Genomic DNA, 17,002 nt, shown 5'->3' with positions numbered 1-17,002 from the left:
TTTTTTTTTTTTTTAGGTGTGGTTCCAGAATACCAGTGTGCCATTAAAAGGGAATCTAAAAAGGCCCAAAAGGAAAAAGATAAACCTAACAGTACAACAAGGGACAGTGGATCAGATAAAGAAGAAAAAATACCAGGTTCACGATCACTGACCACTGCTCAAGAAGATCTGATAAACAAACTAGTCTACTTCCAGGAGGAATTTGAGTCCCCATCAGAGGAAGATTTCAAAAAAATTACTGTAAGTTAATTTTCAGATATCACTATAACTGATCTACAATGACATGTGTGTGTCTATGTAGAGTTTGGTAGTAATGTACAGATCTGTTATTTAACTAATTGAAAATTAACTTTTTTTTTTTTTTTTTTTTTAATCTTTCCTATTCTTGTTATTTATTACTTGGGCAATGTATATATGAACAGGTAAAAATGTTCACGTGAATATTTATACAGGATGGTTCTAAATTACACTGACAACATTATATTGGTAGCTCCATGTACCAGAACAAGTAAAAAAAATGTTGATATAAACATGTATCTGATTATAAATGGTTGCAGCACTACGACTGAATTTATATCTATGGAGTTTTGAGTGGTAAAAAAAAAAAAAATAAAGCAATAAATAGAATAAGCAGATAAATACCATAGTATGAATAAAAAATTTAATAAGTACTGTATATGTCTGCTTGCTTAATCTTATTTATTAATTTTGGCCATTCAAACTCTGTAGCTGTTTTTTTAAGATGCAACCAACCATAACTCTGTACCCATTCAGAATCGCATGCAAGTTTATATGAACTTCTTTACTTTTTTTTGGAACATAATTTTTTTGGTTTAATTTAGAAACACCCTTTTATGTAACTCTTAATAAGTTTGAATTCAAATTAAAATAAAATAAAAATATTTAATAGCAAAATATTAAACAAGGAAAAATTGCTACAATAATTGACTATAGAATCTCCTTCCTCATCTGATTGCTGTCGGGAGTAAAATAGTGTGAGGTAGTTAGTGCAAGGTATTCAACTAATTATAAAATTCACTTGTGTTGTAATCATAAATTATGAAAGAATGACAAAATCAGAATGAAATATTTTTATTTTTTTAGGCATTTCCTCTTGGTGACAGTGAGGAAGACTGCCTCAAGAGATTTCAGCACATCACAGAGATCACAATCCTTACGGTGCAGCTCATAGTGGAATTCTCAAAACGGGTCCCTGGATTTGACACCCTACAAAGAGAAGACCAGATAACTCTCTTAAAGGTAATTTCAAATTGGTCTCTTTGTTTAAATAATTTTAAAGCAGTTTTGTGTGGCCATTGTAAACAAATATAGGCTTACTTTATTTCTTAAACTGTTCTCTTTCAAATACGATTACTGTACTAAAATGAATACTGTGATATTGTGGTGTTGTATCACTGTCAGAGGGAAAAATGGCTATGCTCTTTTTTGAATTGTAAAAAAAAAAAAAAAAAATAATAATATATCACTGGGTAAGTGTCATTCCATTGGTGGGAGAAAAGGGGGAGGGTCCACAATTGCCAAAAAAATAAAATTTTATAATTTCATTTTGACTTAAAAGTAAAATCAAATTCTTAACATACAATCTGATGAAATTGAATAAAGCATTATTAGAGGCTCATTGCAGCACAAGTTGCACTTGAACAATGTTTACCCTAGACACAAATTCCCTTGCACCTATAAAATGTTTATCATTAAGCATAATTTCTTTTAAGTCTATTTTTCTGTGTTCTGGCAGTTACGCTAATATGTTATGATAATGGATAGTAAAAGGTAGGCCAGTAAACTTGCCTTTAAACTGGAGTGCATTATGGTGACAACATTCTCTCATTAATTGCCCTGTTGAAATAATCACTGTCCCATTTATTGGTTAGCAGATTTCTATAAGGAAAATTTGATTATTCATCATTGAATGCAGTAACAGATGCTTCTCATCTTGTCTGGTGTATAAATTTCTGAGAGTTCATCTCTCTGTGAAATTTCTTGAAACAACACTTCACTGTCTTGGTCTATCTGAAAATGGCATTTTGCTGCCAATACTGAGTAGGCAGAAAATTTCTGTTTAATGATGCAGCTTCAGCAATTTTTACCTTCCTAAACCTGCACAAAAAAAAAAAAACAAAGTTTCAAGTCCTTTAATATCACCGAAACTCTTCTGTACATAACATACAAACAAAATGTGGTGTGTAATCATTTACAATGTTACTTGTTAGATCATGTTCACGATGCACTTCACGTTTTTTTTTATGGTACCTTATGTCACTGCGTGCTGACAATGACCAAATAGAACTATTTATAGAACTAAATAGAACCTGATTGTATAAACTAACAGATAAATGCCTGTTACTATCAGTTTAAAGCAACTGATAATAAGCAATGTAATAGTTCCCCCAAACTTTACACTAATTTTTCTTGATTGCATGAAGACAAGCTTTTGATACCACTCCCATCACTGTAGCTGTAATCATTTCCCTGAAATTTCTTCACTGAAATATAACCTCAACAAATTATATGTATAGATTATCGTGCACAGGACATACTGAAACAAAATATAGTTTGTTTTCCAACATTGTACACCCTTGTTAAAGTTTGAATTTAGTACCTTTTCTGTGTTTTTCAATGAGCTGAAGTTTTTGTTCAATAGAAAGAATGACCCTTTTTCATTTTAACATATATATATATATATGTGTGTGTGTGTGTGTGTGTGTGTATAAATATATTTGAATAACATTTAAAATAGTTGGAAAGCGAATCTTTCATAATAAAAATAAAATAAAAATGTACTGCAAACATCAGAGGCAGTAAAAAGCATATTCCTCTACATGATGCTTGAAATATAACCATAAAAATAAATTAGAATAAAAAATAAAAATAATGCCAGCATCATGGCAAGACAAGAGCGAAAATAGTTAAAATTAAAAATAGTTAAAACCAGGTCCAAATTTATGTGAAATATCACCAACAGAGATGTAAACCACTACAATAAAATAAACCAAAAATAGACTGACCATTTTTATTCTTGTTTACCCCTCTCTTCCCTCCCTGTAGATTTGATCGTTATGTTTAATTTTAACTATTTTTGCTCTTGTCTTGCCATGCTGCTGGCATTATTTTTAATTTTTATTCTATTTTATTTTTATGGTTATATATGTATAATATATATATACAAAATAAATATAATGTAAACGGTAGGAGATACAAAATACATATACTGTAACCTCAATATTACTATATATATATATTTAATAATAAACTTCATAGCTTAACTGGTGCTGCATAGTGTTATTACTGCATTAGGTTTCGTTTAGTGCATAAGTTTAGTATTTTTGATTATATTGAATTTGAACGAAAATCATGCCTCAGACTAGAGGAGCAAAGCAAAGGGTCCAAGGTAGTGGAAGTGCCATGGCTTGTGGGGGGGGGGGTTGTTGTGTGAATCATGACTTCATGAAATGTACTGCTTGTTTGATGTTTGCAGATTTATTTGGAATAGGACATGATATTGCCAGGAATGAGAGGATGTCTTTGTATGTGCTCGATGTAAAGAATGTGAGGATATTAGTCAACAAATCAGCATTATTATGCACCTTCATGAGAGATTGAAGAACGGTGATTTCCCTCAAAGAATTTAAATTGGGGGGGGGGGTAGATCAACCTTTCAGCTGCCCACACCAATGCCAGAGCTAGCACTTGACCACCAGGCAACACAGTGCCAACTACAAGGCAGAATGCACTGGTCCCACAGGATCTAGTTATTGTCAGAATTGCATGACTCTCTTGTCATGCAATTCTGCCCAGACACAGTGAGAACCTTGTCAATCAATTCAGCCATGGAGAGATTATGCAAGCTCATGGGGTAGAATTTTTCACAATATGGTCTGTGCTTGTTAACAAGAGAGATTGTTTTTGCAGGGATGGGATGCACTTAAATAAAAAGGGTGCAAGAATATTTGGTGATGCTATTGAGGCAGTGTTAGGTGGATTGAAAAACTGCTAGCTGAGGGGACACATGGACTAATAGATTAACAATAGCCACAGGTAGAGGTGAAAGTGATTCTTGCACTGCTTCTATTGGAATGAGTAGGAGCCTGGAAAGCAAGGTGTTGGGAATTTCAAGGACCGCTGGGAGTTACCAAACAAGTAAATGCAACCACTGTGTTAGGTAGGTAGGTGTTTTATGGCACATCAGACTGTGTTAGACTAAGAGTAATAACAAGTGCATGCATACCAAGGCAAGGTTTGTTTGTTTGTTATTTGGATTTTAGGAGCATTAGCAACTAAGGCCATATTGCTTGGGGATATGCGGTGGTCATTCCCTGACCTTTCTGCATCCTCTGTATTTGGTGGGCACGGGCTCGAACCCCGGTCTAATCAAGAAGTGTGTGCTACGCACTGCTGCTCCTGCCCACCTGGCTATGGAGGCGCCACCAAGGCAAGAAGAATAGTAAATAAATTTGACAAATTTGAAGTGCTTATCAAGATATCAAATGCAAATATTGTTGGGATACCATGGACGTGGTGTCACTCAGATATAAGAGATGCAGAATTTGAGTTTAGGGAGTAAAATGTGTGTTGAAAGGACAGGTGGGATAGGAGAAGGAAGGGGTTATACTCGTAGTTAAGAAGCACATAAAATCTAAGGCAGTGGATCCAGTTGATATAGGTGGGCAGTGCAATATTGAATCATTTTGGTGTGACATAAGCACTGGGAAAGCAAAAGTGAGAGTAGGAGTGTGTTATAGGCGTAATGACTCTGATGAGTACAATGAACAACTGTACAGAGAAATAAGAGTGAGCCAGTAAATCAGAATGTTTTATAATGGGAAATTTTAACTTTCCAGATGGTGACTGGAACGTGTTGGTTGGTCACTCATAGACTAGCAAGACTTTTGTGGTATTATTGGATGACCGTTTTCTACAGCAGTATGTTAGAGAGTGAACCAGAGGGAGTAATACTCTTTATCTGATTATCAGCAGTGATTATTCATGGATTAAGAATTTGCAGAGAAAGGAACCACTTGATGGCAGCGATCACAGTGTACTGATGTGTTATTTACTTAAAGATGTAACTACCACCAGGGATAAAGGGAAGAGCTTTAGCTTTTATAAGGGTGACTACAGTAGTCTCAGACAGTTTTGAAATTCTATATGGTGGGACCAACTGATGATGTTACCAACAGCAAATTCTAAATGGGAAGCATTCAAGGAATTAACCTTGGAAGCTATTAGGCTTTTCATATCAACTAAGAAATACTATTCAAGGTTTAGGCCTAAATGAAACAGAACTAATGAGACTTTTGGCAGAGAATAAAATGCATGGGATGCATATAAATTATCAAGCGACACAAAAGCCTGTGGTGGATATAAACTAGTCTGTAATCAAGTCATAAAGGAAGTAAGGCAAGCAAAGGCAGATTACAAGACACTTTGGGCAAAGAATGCAAAAAAAAACCATATTGCTTTGGTCCACTTGACATCAGTGGTTCAACTGTGGATGATCCTGCTCAGGTGCCTGACAAACTGAATGAGTGCCAGACAAACTGAATGCATTCATTCACACAGCCGACCAGGCTAGCCGAGTGGGTAAAGTACCTGCCCGGCAACCCAAAGGTTGCGGGTTCGATTCCCGCCTCGGGCTTGGATCAAAGTACTGCAAAAACCTTGGGAGGTGCAATATGGCCACAGAAGCCGATGCGCCAACAACTACCAAATCAAAAAAAAAAAAAAAAAAATCATTCACACATGAGAAATTCTTTAGGAAAGTGGTGGCCAAAAGTTTATCAAACTTTAACAGTGAGCTAAATGATTTTGTAATAAATGATAGGAAAGTGGAACTGTTGAAGTTAAAACATAATAAATGCACATGGGGTGGATGGAATCTATCCAGTTATATTAAGGGAAGCAGTGAAGAATGTAAGCAAATCCTTAGCCCTAATATGAGAGCATCCTTTGATTCAGTAGAGGTCCTAGCAGACTGGAGATGTGCAAATGTTTCCACAGTTCATAAAGGAGATCAAAGGGTGACAAGAGTAATTATAGACCTGTTAGTTTAACTTCTGTTCTAGGGAAATTAATGGAGGCACTGGTTAAAGAAGCACTGCAGGATCGTCTAGACAAGACTTCAGTTATACTTCAGACACAGCATGGGTTTGTTTAGGGGAAATCTTGTCTGACCAATTTGATTGGATACTACAGTGGTCACAAAGGAACTGGATTTAAAAAATAATTTTTATTTTATATACTTGGATTTTAGGAAAGGTTTTGATACCGTTGCACATGGAAGACTGCTTTGAAAATTGCAGCAGTGTGGTATTAAGGGCAAGTTGCTGTTGTGGATAAAGGGATGATTGGGTGGGAGAAGACAGAGTGGTAATCAATTTAACACTGCTCTTTGTGGTCTAATGTTATTAGTGTAATCCCCCAGGGTTTGGTGTTGGACCCATTGTTGTTTTCTGTATTTATCAATGATATTGATGAAAGTAATTCAGGCTTACTGTCCAAGTTTGCAGACGATAGAAAGGTTGGTAGGGTTATTAATAACAGTAAGGATGGTACACTACTGGAACAGGATCTAGAAAAGTTGAGCAGATGGGCTGAGAGACGGCAACTAAAGTTTAATATTGACAAATGCTAAGTACTGCATATGAGTAGCAGTAACCCCAGAGTAACGTACCAACAGTGCGGTACTACACTCAGGCTAGTGGAGAATGAAGAAGACCTGGGGATAATTGTGCAGTTAGATATGAAGTTTTCTGAGCAGTGCAGACAGGCTGCAAGAATAGCTGTTGGAACGAGTACAGAGAAGGGCAATGTGATTGGTGCTCTTACCAAGAAAGGCTTAAGTTCTGCAAATTGCAGCGTCTGGAGACTAGGCAACTGCAAGGTGATTTGGCTGAGAGGTGTAAGGCCTTGAATGGTTTGGGCAAACTCAATGCTGATGGGCTTCTTCCTCTTGCCCAGATTACACACCTGGGGGGCATAAATTCAAATTAAAGAAATACAGTTGTAGAATAATTGTGCAGAAATTTGCCTTTAGCCAGCAGGTGGTTGGTTGCTGGAAAAATTTCTCTTTGTTGTTCTGGAAATTGACAGCTTAAATAAATTCAAGACAGAACTAGACAAACATTTTGAATGAATGGTTGGGTGAAATGGGAAGTTTTTTTTTTTTTTTCTTTGGCTGATGCTGTATAAGTTTACATTCTTGCATCATATGCCTCTACTAATGCTAAATGATCTGGCTTTCAGTAAAATAATCTTTTTTTTTCTGTATGTTCCAAACCAATTTCATATGCTTTCTCATTTAGAGATCCAAAATCTTCAAATTGTGCCATTTCATCTCCTTTGCTATTAAAGTCAATTTTACAGCTTTTTGCATTGTTGGTGTCATAGGTTGACACCATTAATGACATTGTGTGATTCATTTTGGCTTCTGTATTTCTCTTAAATATAAGTCTATATTGTAATAGGCCAACAGCATTCTATTCAGATGATAGTCCAACAGCATTTGGCTTGCTGATATTATCATCTCACCATAAACTTGGTAGTTGGAGTTAAATTGTGAAAACAAGGTATGCCAAAGGTTGATATTTAGTTGTGTGAGGCTATGTATTCACATCACATCCCATTAGCACCTTTTTGAATAGCAATAAGTCATAGTTTTATCACAGTTAGGAATATACTATATATTATGCAGAACTAATCTCAGCTAGATTATATACAGAAAGAGCAACTTTATTTTTTCTTAAAAGATAATAGTAACATTTTTAAAAACAATTTTAAACATTTTCTTTTATTAGTTATCAAATGTCACATGTTGTGGTACAATAAATTTTAAAGCTTTAGTGTAACTATATGATTTTAGATGTTTATAATAATTAGTTATTTTCAGAATAAATTTAAAAATTTATATAGCTTGTTTTATATTTTTAGGCTTGTTCAAGTGAAGTTATGATGTTAAGGACAGCTCGAAAGTATGATATTAAGACAGACTCTATTGTGTTTGCAAATAATCAGCCTTATACAAGGGAAAACTACCGTAGTGCATGCATGGGAGATTCTGCAGACTCTATCTTCCACTTCTGCCGTAACATGTGCTTGCTGAAAGTTGACAATGCTGAGTATGCTTTACTTACAGCTATTGTCATATTTTCAGGTATGTGCATATATATATATGAATGGACATAATTTATCTGAAATTGTTGTCTGTATGAATAATTTTATTGTAGTTTGCTTGCATATGGTTTGAATACATTTAAAGATTATCAAAATTGCTAAACACAAAGTAACTTAAATTTGTTTTAAAACTATATTATGATGTTTTAATTTTTTTAAATAGAAATTTTCAAACCTACATGAAATCTGAATTTGGATTGACCAACTTTTCATAGATTCACTTAGTCCTTTTTTTATTAATATTTTTTTCCTAGTGCTCTTGTATGTTTGGGAGCTTATATCCACAATTTTTTTGTTATACATTCCATACTTTCTATATATATATATGCAGGGCAGTTTAATAATTTTATTTCACCATCTGCCAAGCAGAATTTCTTTATATGTTAATTTCATTTTTTTCTGACCCTTCTCTATCTGTAATCAGATATTTAATAATGGCACAGTAAATTTAAAAGGTCTAAGTATCTCATAATGAATAACAGGCAAAAAAAATTAAAGGTGGGAAAGAGAAAATAAGTTAATTTTTATCTAAATTAACATTAATTTTTATCAAGCCCTAAACAAAATATCAATACATGTAGGGGAGAGTGTTTAGGAGAATTTTTGTTTTTAATGAAACTCCAAACATGAAAGGTATTAGAACCTATAGTACTTAGTAATGTGTATGGGTTGAAGGTCAAAAAGACAAAAGATACTTGTTGACATTAGACTTGAATTTGTGTATATTGCAATGTTTTGGGAAATACATGTGAAGGAAAGTTTTTCTGGAGAATACAAGTAAATGGAATGTATTATGAAGAGGAAAAGTTGGTTCTGTGAGTATGGTTTTGTACAATGAATGAATGCTTACTGACTGTGGAACATGTTCTGACTGGTTTGAGAGTGGGGGGATGGAACTACAGATTCCAGTTTGGAAGAACAGTGCCCATGGAAGTATCTATAGAAAAGGTATGCATTAGAAACTGAATATCTGTGAGACAGACTGGAGTGAGTTTGTTGCAGGACAGGTCATTAGCTAACCTAACTCACCTCATGTGAATAGTCTAGAAGCTTGAATTTTGGGGCACTACCCCAGATTTGAGAACAGTGTTCCATGATATGGAGGAGTTGAGATTTGTACAAAGTCAGTAGCTATTTAGAAGAAAAGTAATGCCAGGAGTGAAATAGAAAGCTCAGTTTTTTTGATTCAGAGGAAGCAATATTTGTGATGTGCTTATGTCAAGAGAGATTAGAAGTTTGGGTAATCTCCAATATTTTATCTTTTTTAGAAATCTGAGTCTTATTACACACTCTTACACTTTTTTTTTTTTTTTTTTTTTTTTAAGGAATAAGACAGGACTGAGTTTTAGGATTGAAGTTAACTAAATTTTCTTTGCCCCATTGAAGAATTATCTGGGGATCAGCATTTAAAGAACTGATGGCAAATGTTCAAGAAGTGAAGCTGTTTGTGCTATGAAAGTTTCTTAAACTGGAAGGCCAAATGTAGTGTGCTCTCATCAGCAAACTATGGACAGGATTTTCAATCATCAGAAGAAGGTTGCTAACTTAAAAGAGGAAGAGAATGGAGGAAAGAGCTGAACTATGGAGATCATCAATAGTTGAGAATTTGTTGAAACAGAGAACTATATACCATCGCCTTCTGAGAAGCCAGCGAGAAAACTGGCTGCCAAATCACAAGAAAACAGTTAGCAATCTATAAGGTGAGAGTTTATTTAGAAGACCTTTACGTCAGACACGATCAAAAACCTTGGAAATGTTAAGGGCAACTGTTTGAATTTTTCCATTGAATTTGTCCAAAGATGGGTAACATAATCCAGTATATCACTAGTGAATCATCTCTGACAGAATCAATATTGAGAATCATTGATCAGTGAAAGGAGAAGAGATGGAAGAAAAGTATGATGCCAAGAAGTCAGCTTTATCTTTAGCTGTGCATGTGATAGGACCATTATGTTGTAACAGAGGTGGAAGTTTAGTTGGACAGAAGGTACAGCTTCTGTACAAAAATTAAAAACTACAGTAGATAGAAGAAAATTTTCAGAAGTGAAAACACATTTCTCTTCTGTCTACTATAGTTTTTCATTTCTGGTAATCCTAAACCTGCAAAGAAACTCATTGTTTCACTGCTTTTGGTGTTTTTGTTCTTTTGCTTCTTTTTAAAATTTTTAGTTACATTTCCTTTCTGTCCAGTAGTAACAAGAATATTCATCATATATCATCCCTGACCTCTGAAATTGGCTACTATGGTGTATGGGATAAAGGGATTTTAAGTGCTAAGGAGTTCAAAAAGAGGGATTCCATATTAGGAATTTTCTAACAAGGAATATTAGAGCAGACATATGCACAAGTACTACCTTTGAAACGAAAGGAATCAGAGTGAATTATTGGACAACTTAGACGAATGGTGGTTGAAGCAACAAATAATTGAGATTCTGTCAGAAAAAGTAAGTGGGATTTAGTAGATTGTAGGTGGAAATAGATGTCATGGACAAATAATGCTCAAAATACAAATTGAGACTATTAAAAAATAGCATGGCTTAATGACTGTAATATATAACCTTGTAGTTTGCAGCTTTGCCATTTTTCAGTTTGTTTATTTGCTATTAAATTTATAAGGCTTAGTTTTATGGATTGCAGGCAGCTGTCTTGATTACTCATAGTGCTTTGATCACACTTTGTTCAGGGAGAGGAGCTTGATTATTCACCAAACCTAATCATGCCTTGGTAGTTATTAATTATATGCACCCATGGGAAACTATGCATTTGTCAGCCCAGAAGTGCCTACCAACCAATTACTTTCCTGGGTGATTTTACTGGCTGGTAAACCACCTGCTACTCAATCAGTTTGGCACATAATCTTATTTGCTGTTATGAGGTTTGATGTTAGATTTTTTTCTGCAAGCCTGAAGGGATTCTATTAAAGAACATCATTGGTGGTGAATATGTAAATTGTGCCCGTTTGTTGAAAAGTCTAAGCATAGTCTTGATCCTGGACTTTTGTAAATGAAACTTTTTTGGGACTTGGTGATGATTTTGAAGTCCACTGCATGCTCTGATGCTACATCTCTTAGTCATACTGGAACACTCAACACTCATCTCCAGTGACAATACAATTGAGGAAATTAGGATTGTCTTGATAAGTCTGGGTGAACTCTTCTCATGATGACACTCTTTGTTGCTTCTGCTCATCCATGAGGCTGTACAGCATAAATTTTGAACAGACCTTCCTTTCCCTTAAATCTTGCAGAATTTCACGAATCATCTCCTTATTCATATCCAACTCATCAGCCATCATTCTGAGGGACAACCGATGATCTCTTGCCACTATTTCCATGAATTATTGTAACTCTGTCCTCATTTCAAGAGGTTGATGGACACCCACTGCTTGAGTTATTGCAAACATCCTCGCATCTGTGTTTGATCCACTTATTTTAACAATTCGTACATTTCTGTTGCAGATTTTCCCAGTTTAAAGCAAAATTTGATATTTGTTCATTGCTCCATTGCAAAATCGTGACACAGAATGGTAATGCTACTAATGAAACTGGTTGTTACTTGTAATGTCAGCCAGCTGGACTATTCTGTACCACCATCTGTTGGAGGAAGTGTGAACTTCAACATAACCACTTCTGTTTATTTTCATACTCGTTGAACATTAATTACCACAACAGCACCATGAGGTGTGGCAATAAAATTCAGAGAATTTTATTGCCACACCTCATATAATATATATAATAACCATGGTTATTATAACAAAGCCGACCGGGCTAGCCAGGTGGGTCAAGTGCCTGCCTGGCAGCCCAAAGGTTGCGGGTTCGAATGCTTCGGGCTTGGATCAGAGTAAAATGCATATACTTTGGGAGGTGCATTATGGCCACAGAAGCCGATGCACCAACAACTAAGAAAAAATATATATATTATAACAAAAATGAATACAAACATTATGAATATGTTTTATATGAAGAAGAAGAAGAAGAAGAAGAAAAATAAAATGCAAAAAACATTTAACTCATTGATAATGGCTATTACAAAAAGTTAGATGGTGGAAGTGATACTGGAGAATAAATTGGAGTGATTTGGGGGGTCTCCTAAAGCTCTTTTAGGGTGGCTTGCAAGGGTTTGCATTTTCAGTGTTCTTTAAAAAAAACTTGTTATGGATGTTTGCTTCATATTTTTTATAGTCCTCCATATGTTCCTATAGGTCAGACTACATGGTATCTTGGGGGCTAGGCACATAACTAGTTTTCCTCCCTCCTCCCAGTTTATTATAGCTATGTTATCCCATATATGAAATGTTTTGGGGCCTCTTCTGTGTCAAGGCATGGGTGTGTTGCATCTAGTGCTTTCCACCTCCCCCCATCTTTTCACAGACTTTCTTGTAGGTCTTTCTGTAAGAGGGGCCATAAGAGCATCCAATCATCTTATAAATTTTATTTTAGACTGTACTCCATCCAAGAAGTTCATTTCACCATTTCAAACACCATGTTATCTATGGACTGAAACCAACTTATATGTGATGATGATTTAGTTTTTAATGGAACATTGGCAGCTGAGGCCATAATGTGCCAAGTCAAACTTATGTGTGATGATTTATGTATTGTACTAGTCTGTTATGGATCAGCATATAGATGTGTAACATAACATGGAATAACATTGCTGGGTACAGTAATGCATATGAACATGTAGTGGGTTTGCCATAATCTGGCTTAAGACCACCCTAACTTAAAAAAAAAAAAAAAAGAGAGAGAGAGAGAGAGAGAGAGCCTTAGACACATCCAACTCCACCAAGTACCTTAAGTGACCATTAAGACTTTTGAATCACAACTTCCTCACTGCTTTCATTGAGATAATCAAAATCCTCTCTTCCCATATCATGCCATTTCCTCCTAGCTCTTGGTACAATCCTCCACACTCATCTACAGAATGAGATGCCTTTGTAGTCCTTCAATGCATCAGGTAAACAGCTTCCCCTAGCACATATTCCAAGTTGGTGGTTTGATTTCATCAAGAGGTTTTTTATATTTGTTATACAGCCCTATTATATATTTTCCAGCAATTGCTGATTGACTTAGAGGAATTCTCTGCATCTGATAGCGAATTCTTGCAAATGTGTGATAGGTATTGTTATTGTTATTTGGTTTTTAGGAGCATTAGCAACTAAGGCCATATTGCTCCGGGATATGCGGTGGTCATTCCCTGACCTTTCCGCATTCTCCGTATTTGGTGGTGACGGGCTCGAACCCTGGTCTAATCAAGAAGCGTGTGCTACGCAGTGCTGCTCCTTCCCACCTGGCTATGGAGGTGCCTGTGATAGGTATAATATGCCTTAAATGTTGTGACAAGACTTGATCCTTTGGTTGAATCAGCATCTCATCTGCACTTCTGTGCAGTAACTATATAGAAACAAGGTGCTTATGCTGGAACTGTAACATAGGCTGTAACATGGAACTGTAACATGTAAAATAATCCCCGTGAATAATAAAAATCGTTAATGTTTTTACATTAGCAGTTTTGATCACAATTTAATTTGCAAAACCGTGAGTATTATATTATGAACATCTGTTTACTGTACATTAAAAATGTAATGTAGGGGTGTGTGTGTGTGTGTGTGTGTGTGTGTGTGTGTGTGTGTGTGTGTGTGTGTGTACACTTTTTTAAAGACTAAATGCACAAGGCATAATAAGTTATGGGTGGAAATAACTATATAATATTGGAGTAAATACACCATAGTTTACCCATAAATTTAACTACATAAGTAGTGTAAAGGCATCATTTGATTTTATCTCATATTGTGGCTACCTTCACAACGAGATACCAGGTATTGCACTACTTCGAATAAATAATGTTTCTCTTGTAGAGGAGACTATTGTTATTTATTCTCAGTGGGCACCACCACCCAGATGTGTTTCGGAGCTTGTTGGCTCACTCATCGGTGGGCGGGCAAGTACCTTGATAATGCAGACATGCCATCACAGTTGTGAAGTTATTTCCACAATATGAGAGATGCCAAATGGTGAAGTTAATGATAATATTTTAAAGACTAAATGCACAAGGCATAATAAGTTATGGGTTGAAATTAACTATATAATATCGGTCTATCAAAATGCCTTTACACTACTTATGTAGTTAAATTTTTGGGTAAACTATGGTGTATTTACACCGATATTATATAGTTAATTTCAACCCATAACTTATATGTAGAGCATGCAGCTCATGGATGACCTGTATGACAGAGGCCTGTATATTGCCTTCTTGGGAAAAGAACATCCAATAGGAATCCATAAATGATGTCTTGAGGCTGATTCAGTACTGAAAATTTTCTCTAAAAAGGCTGAGATGAAGTTAAAATCTGAGTTCTCATGCAACAGCAGCACCCATTTCTTTAATGCTCATTCTGTCAGTCGGTATATTCAAAAAATATTTCCCTCTATATCTCTGCTGTTATACAAACTAACAAAAGAATATGTTATTAAAATTAATGCATAGAGAATTAAATCATTTTGTTAGAGGTAAAAAATATGTATAATTTATTTTTTTTTTAGTTTTTCACTCTCCTTCTTTTTTTCAGAGAGACCGTGTTTGCTGGAACCTAAAAAAGTGGAAAAAATTCAAGACTTTTATATAGAAACTCTGCGAGCATATATTGACAACCACCGGCCACCTGGAAAAAATTATTTTGCCCGATTACTGTCCACCCTCACAGAACTGCGTACTCTGGGCAACATGAACTCTGAACTGTGCTTTTCTCTGAAGGTACAGAATAAAAAGTTACCTCCTTTCTTAGAGGAGATTTGGGACATTCAAGAGCAGCACCTTTCTTAAAGTGATGTTAAACCAAAACCATTCCATTCCCTCAGTACCTGCAGCTATGGCCTTTTAATGGCAAAGCTTTCATTCCACTCATCAACTGTTGCAAGACAGAATAACATAAGTGGTACTTGTGCACAACAGTATACCAATCATTCACCTGTTAACATATAATAATCTGGATCTTAAAGTGGGTCATATAAACTTATTAGTGGATGACACGTACCAACAGGGGAAGAAACATTTTAATACCGAGCATAGTATTTCTCCTTCATCATTTGTGATCTCTATTTTTTTTGTTTTTTTTTTTCTTTCTTTTTTTTTTTTTGGTTGCTGTAGGAAGGGTTGTGATTATTAGTTTGGCTCTAGAAAAAAAAAAAAGAAAAAAAGAAGCGCACAAAAAAGAAGAAACAGTGCTACACAGTATCCTGCAAAAAAGAAATAAAGAAAAAAGACTACTGATCACAAAATTCTCGATGCTGGATAAGTTTGGATTAGTAACAGTGACCCGAACTGAAATACCATTTACCGTATGGAATCTGAGTATTGTTAGTTTCTTTAATTTTCGAGAGAACAATTCATGCCTTTGTTTTTCCTAATTTACATAAGCTGGAAGAAAACATACAGCTGCATAGCTAAAAGGAGGACAGGTTTTTCAGTGCCACAGTGTTATTGAACTGAGGAAAACCTGCACATAACCTCCCCAACTTTAATGTGTATCTGTGTGCAGTAGACATGGGAGTGGGTCCTTATCATTGTATTAGATGTGCAAATCTGCTTCCCCCATGTAATCATGTGATGTCTGTATATGGTGACCCATTACCTCATGGTTAAATGTTAACACTTTCTGGAGTTTATATTTTGTTGGTTTTTTGCCTTAGACGATGGCTCTTTGCCACTCTCATGTTGTATTATACCACTGAGATTTCTGCTATGTACATGTAACATTTTATCCCTGTGTATTGTAGATCCCACCTGACATATGATTCTCTTTAGAATATTTATGTCCCCTGTTAGCAGCTTCGATGTACAGTATATTACTTTACATGACCTTCTTTGATACACTCGAACTGCAATCTGTCACTTTTCATCTGCATTATTATCCACTTTTTTTTTTTTTTTTTAAATCTTCACATTCCTGTTAGCTGAGTACTCTTAAAAGTTCCTATTTCAGCATATTTGTTTTCTTTCAGCTACTTTAGAAGGCTGGTTTTCTTTTTTAAATATAAAAATATAAGAAAATTAATAATAATTCTGAAGCTTTCCTTCATACAGAACTGAATATTTATTGTTGTAAGTTCCATCTCTGATGTTCATATATTGGAAATACTTAAAACTTAGTGACCTTTGAAGCAGTATCACTGTCTCTTTATGACATCCTCAGATCTATTTTAAAGTGTTTTGTGTTCACATAGATGACACTTGAGTACAATATGATAACAGACAGATTACGAATGTTAATTTTGAAAATGTAGTTAATGTTAAACAGTTAATTTTTAATTATTTTTATACAAAATGGTTTTAACAGCTATTTCTTAAGCATAGTTATGGTATCAGAAAAGGTCATGAATAAATGCTATGGCATTGTATATATTCTCTGATCTGGGGTCATCCTAGAAATGAATTATTGTATAATCTTTCAAAATTATTATTAGACTGGTTATTGTAAAAGAACCCCATGATAATTTTGCAATGAATATATATATTTTTTATTTTATGGTTAAAAAAACGTAGTTCACTAAAAAAAAAAAAAATAGTAAATGTTTGCTTGTATCAAGCACTTTTGAAAAGAGTGCAACTTAACGTTTATATTATGTTAAAAAAAATTAAGAACCTTCAGTAAGGCCAGAAAATTTTTATAATCTCTTTTAATTCTTTTAATCTTTTGAGAAATTTTAAAATAAAAGAATGCTCTTTTGCAGAGATTTAAGTATATCCAAGAAAAAAAAAAAAGTTAAAATATACTGTGTGAAAGGCAATATGCAGGATTTCTTTAAAAAATTAC

The 17,002-nt window shown here is 34.9% G+C and overlaps 1 protein-coding gene across 1 annotated transcript in view; it reads left to right on the top strand.

Moving 5' to 3' along the window:
• Positions 1 to 15,249, top strand: part of LOC150090689 (ecdysone receptor-like) — an 86,797-nt gene extending 71,548 nt beyond the window's left edge. The window contains 4 exon segments of the mRNA XM_090372270.1: positions 17 to 240; positions 1,105 to 1,260; positions 7,948 to 8,170; positions 14,759 to 15,249. Of these exon segments, the coding sequence (XP_090228396.1) occupies positions 17 to 240; positions 1,105 to 1,260; positions 7,948 to 8,170; positions 14,759 to 15,012 (857 nt within the window). The 3' untranslated portion in view covers positions 15,013 to 15,249.
• Positions 15,250 to 17,002: the final 1,753 nt, after the last annotated feature.

The sequence above is a fragment of the Mastigoproctus giganteus genome, chromosome 1, assembly GCF_048544385.1.
Source record: "Mastigoproctus giganteus isolate SK-2022 chromosome 1, ASM4854438v1, whole genome shotgun sequence".
NCBI classification, from domain to species: Eukaryota; Metazoa; Arthropoda; class Arachnida; order Uropygi; family Thelyphonidae; genus Mastigoproctus; species Mastigoproctus giganteus.
The sequence above is the reverse complement of the archived record's forward strand: the minus strand, read 5'-3'. Positions and strand labels throughout refer to the sequence as shown.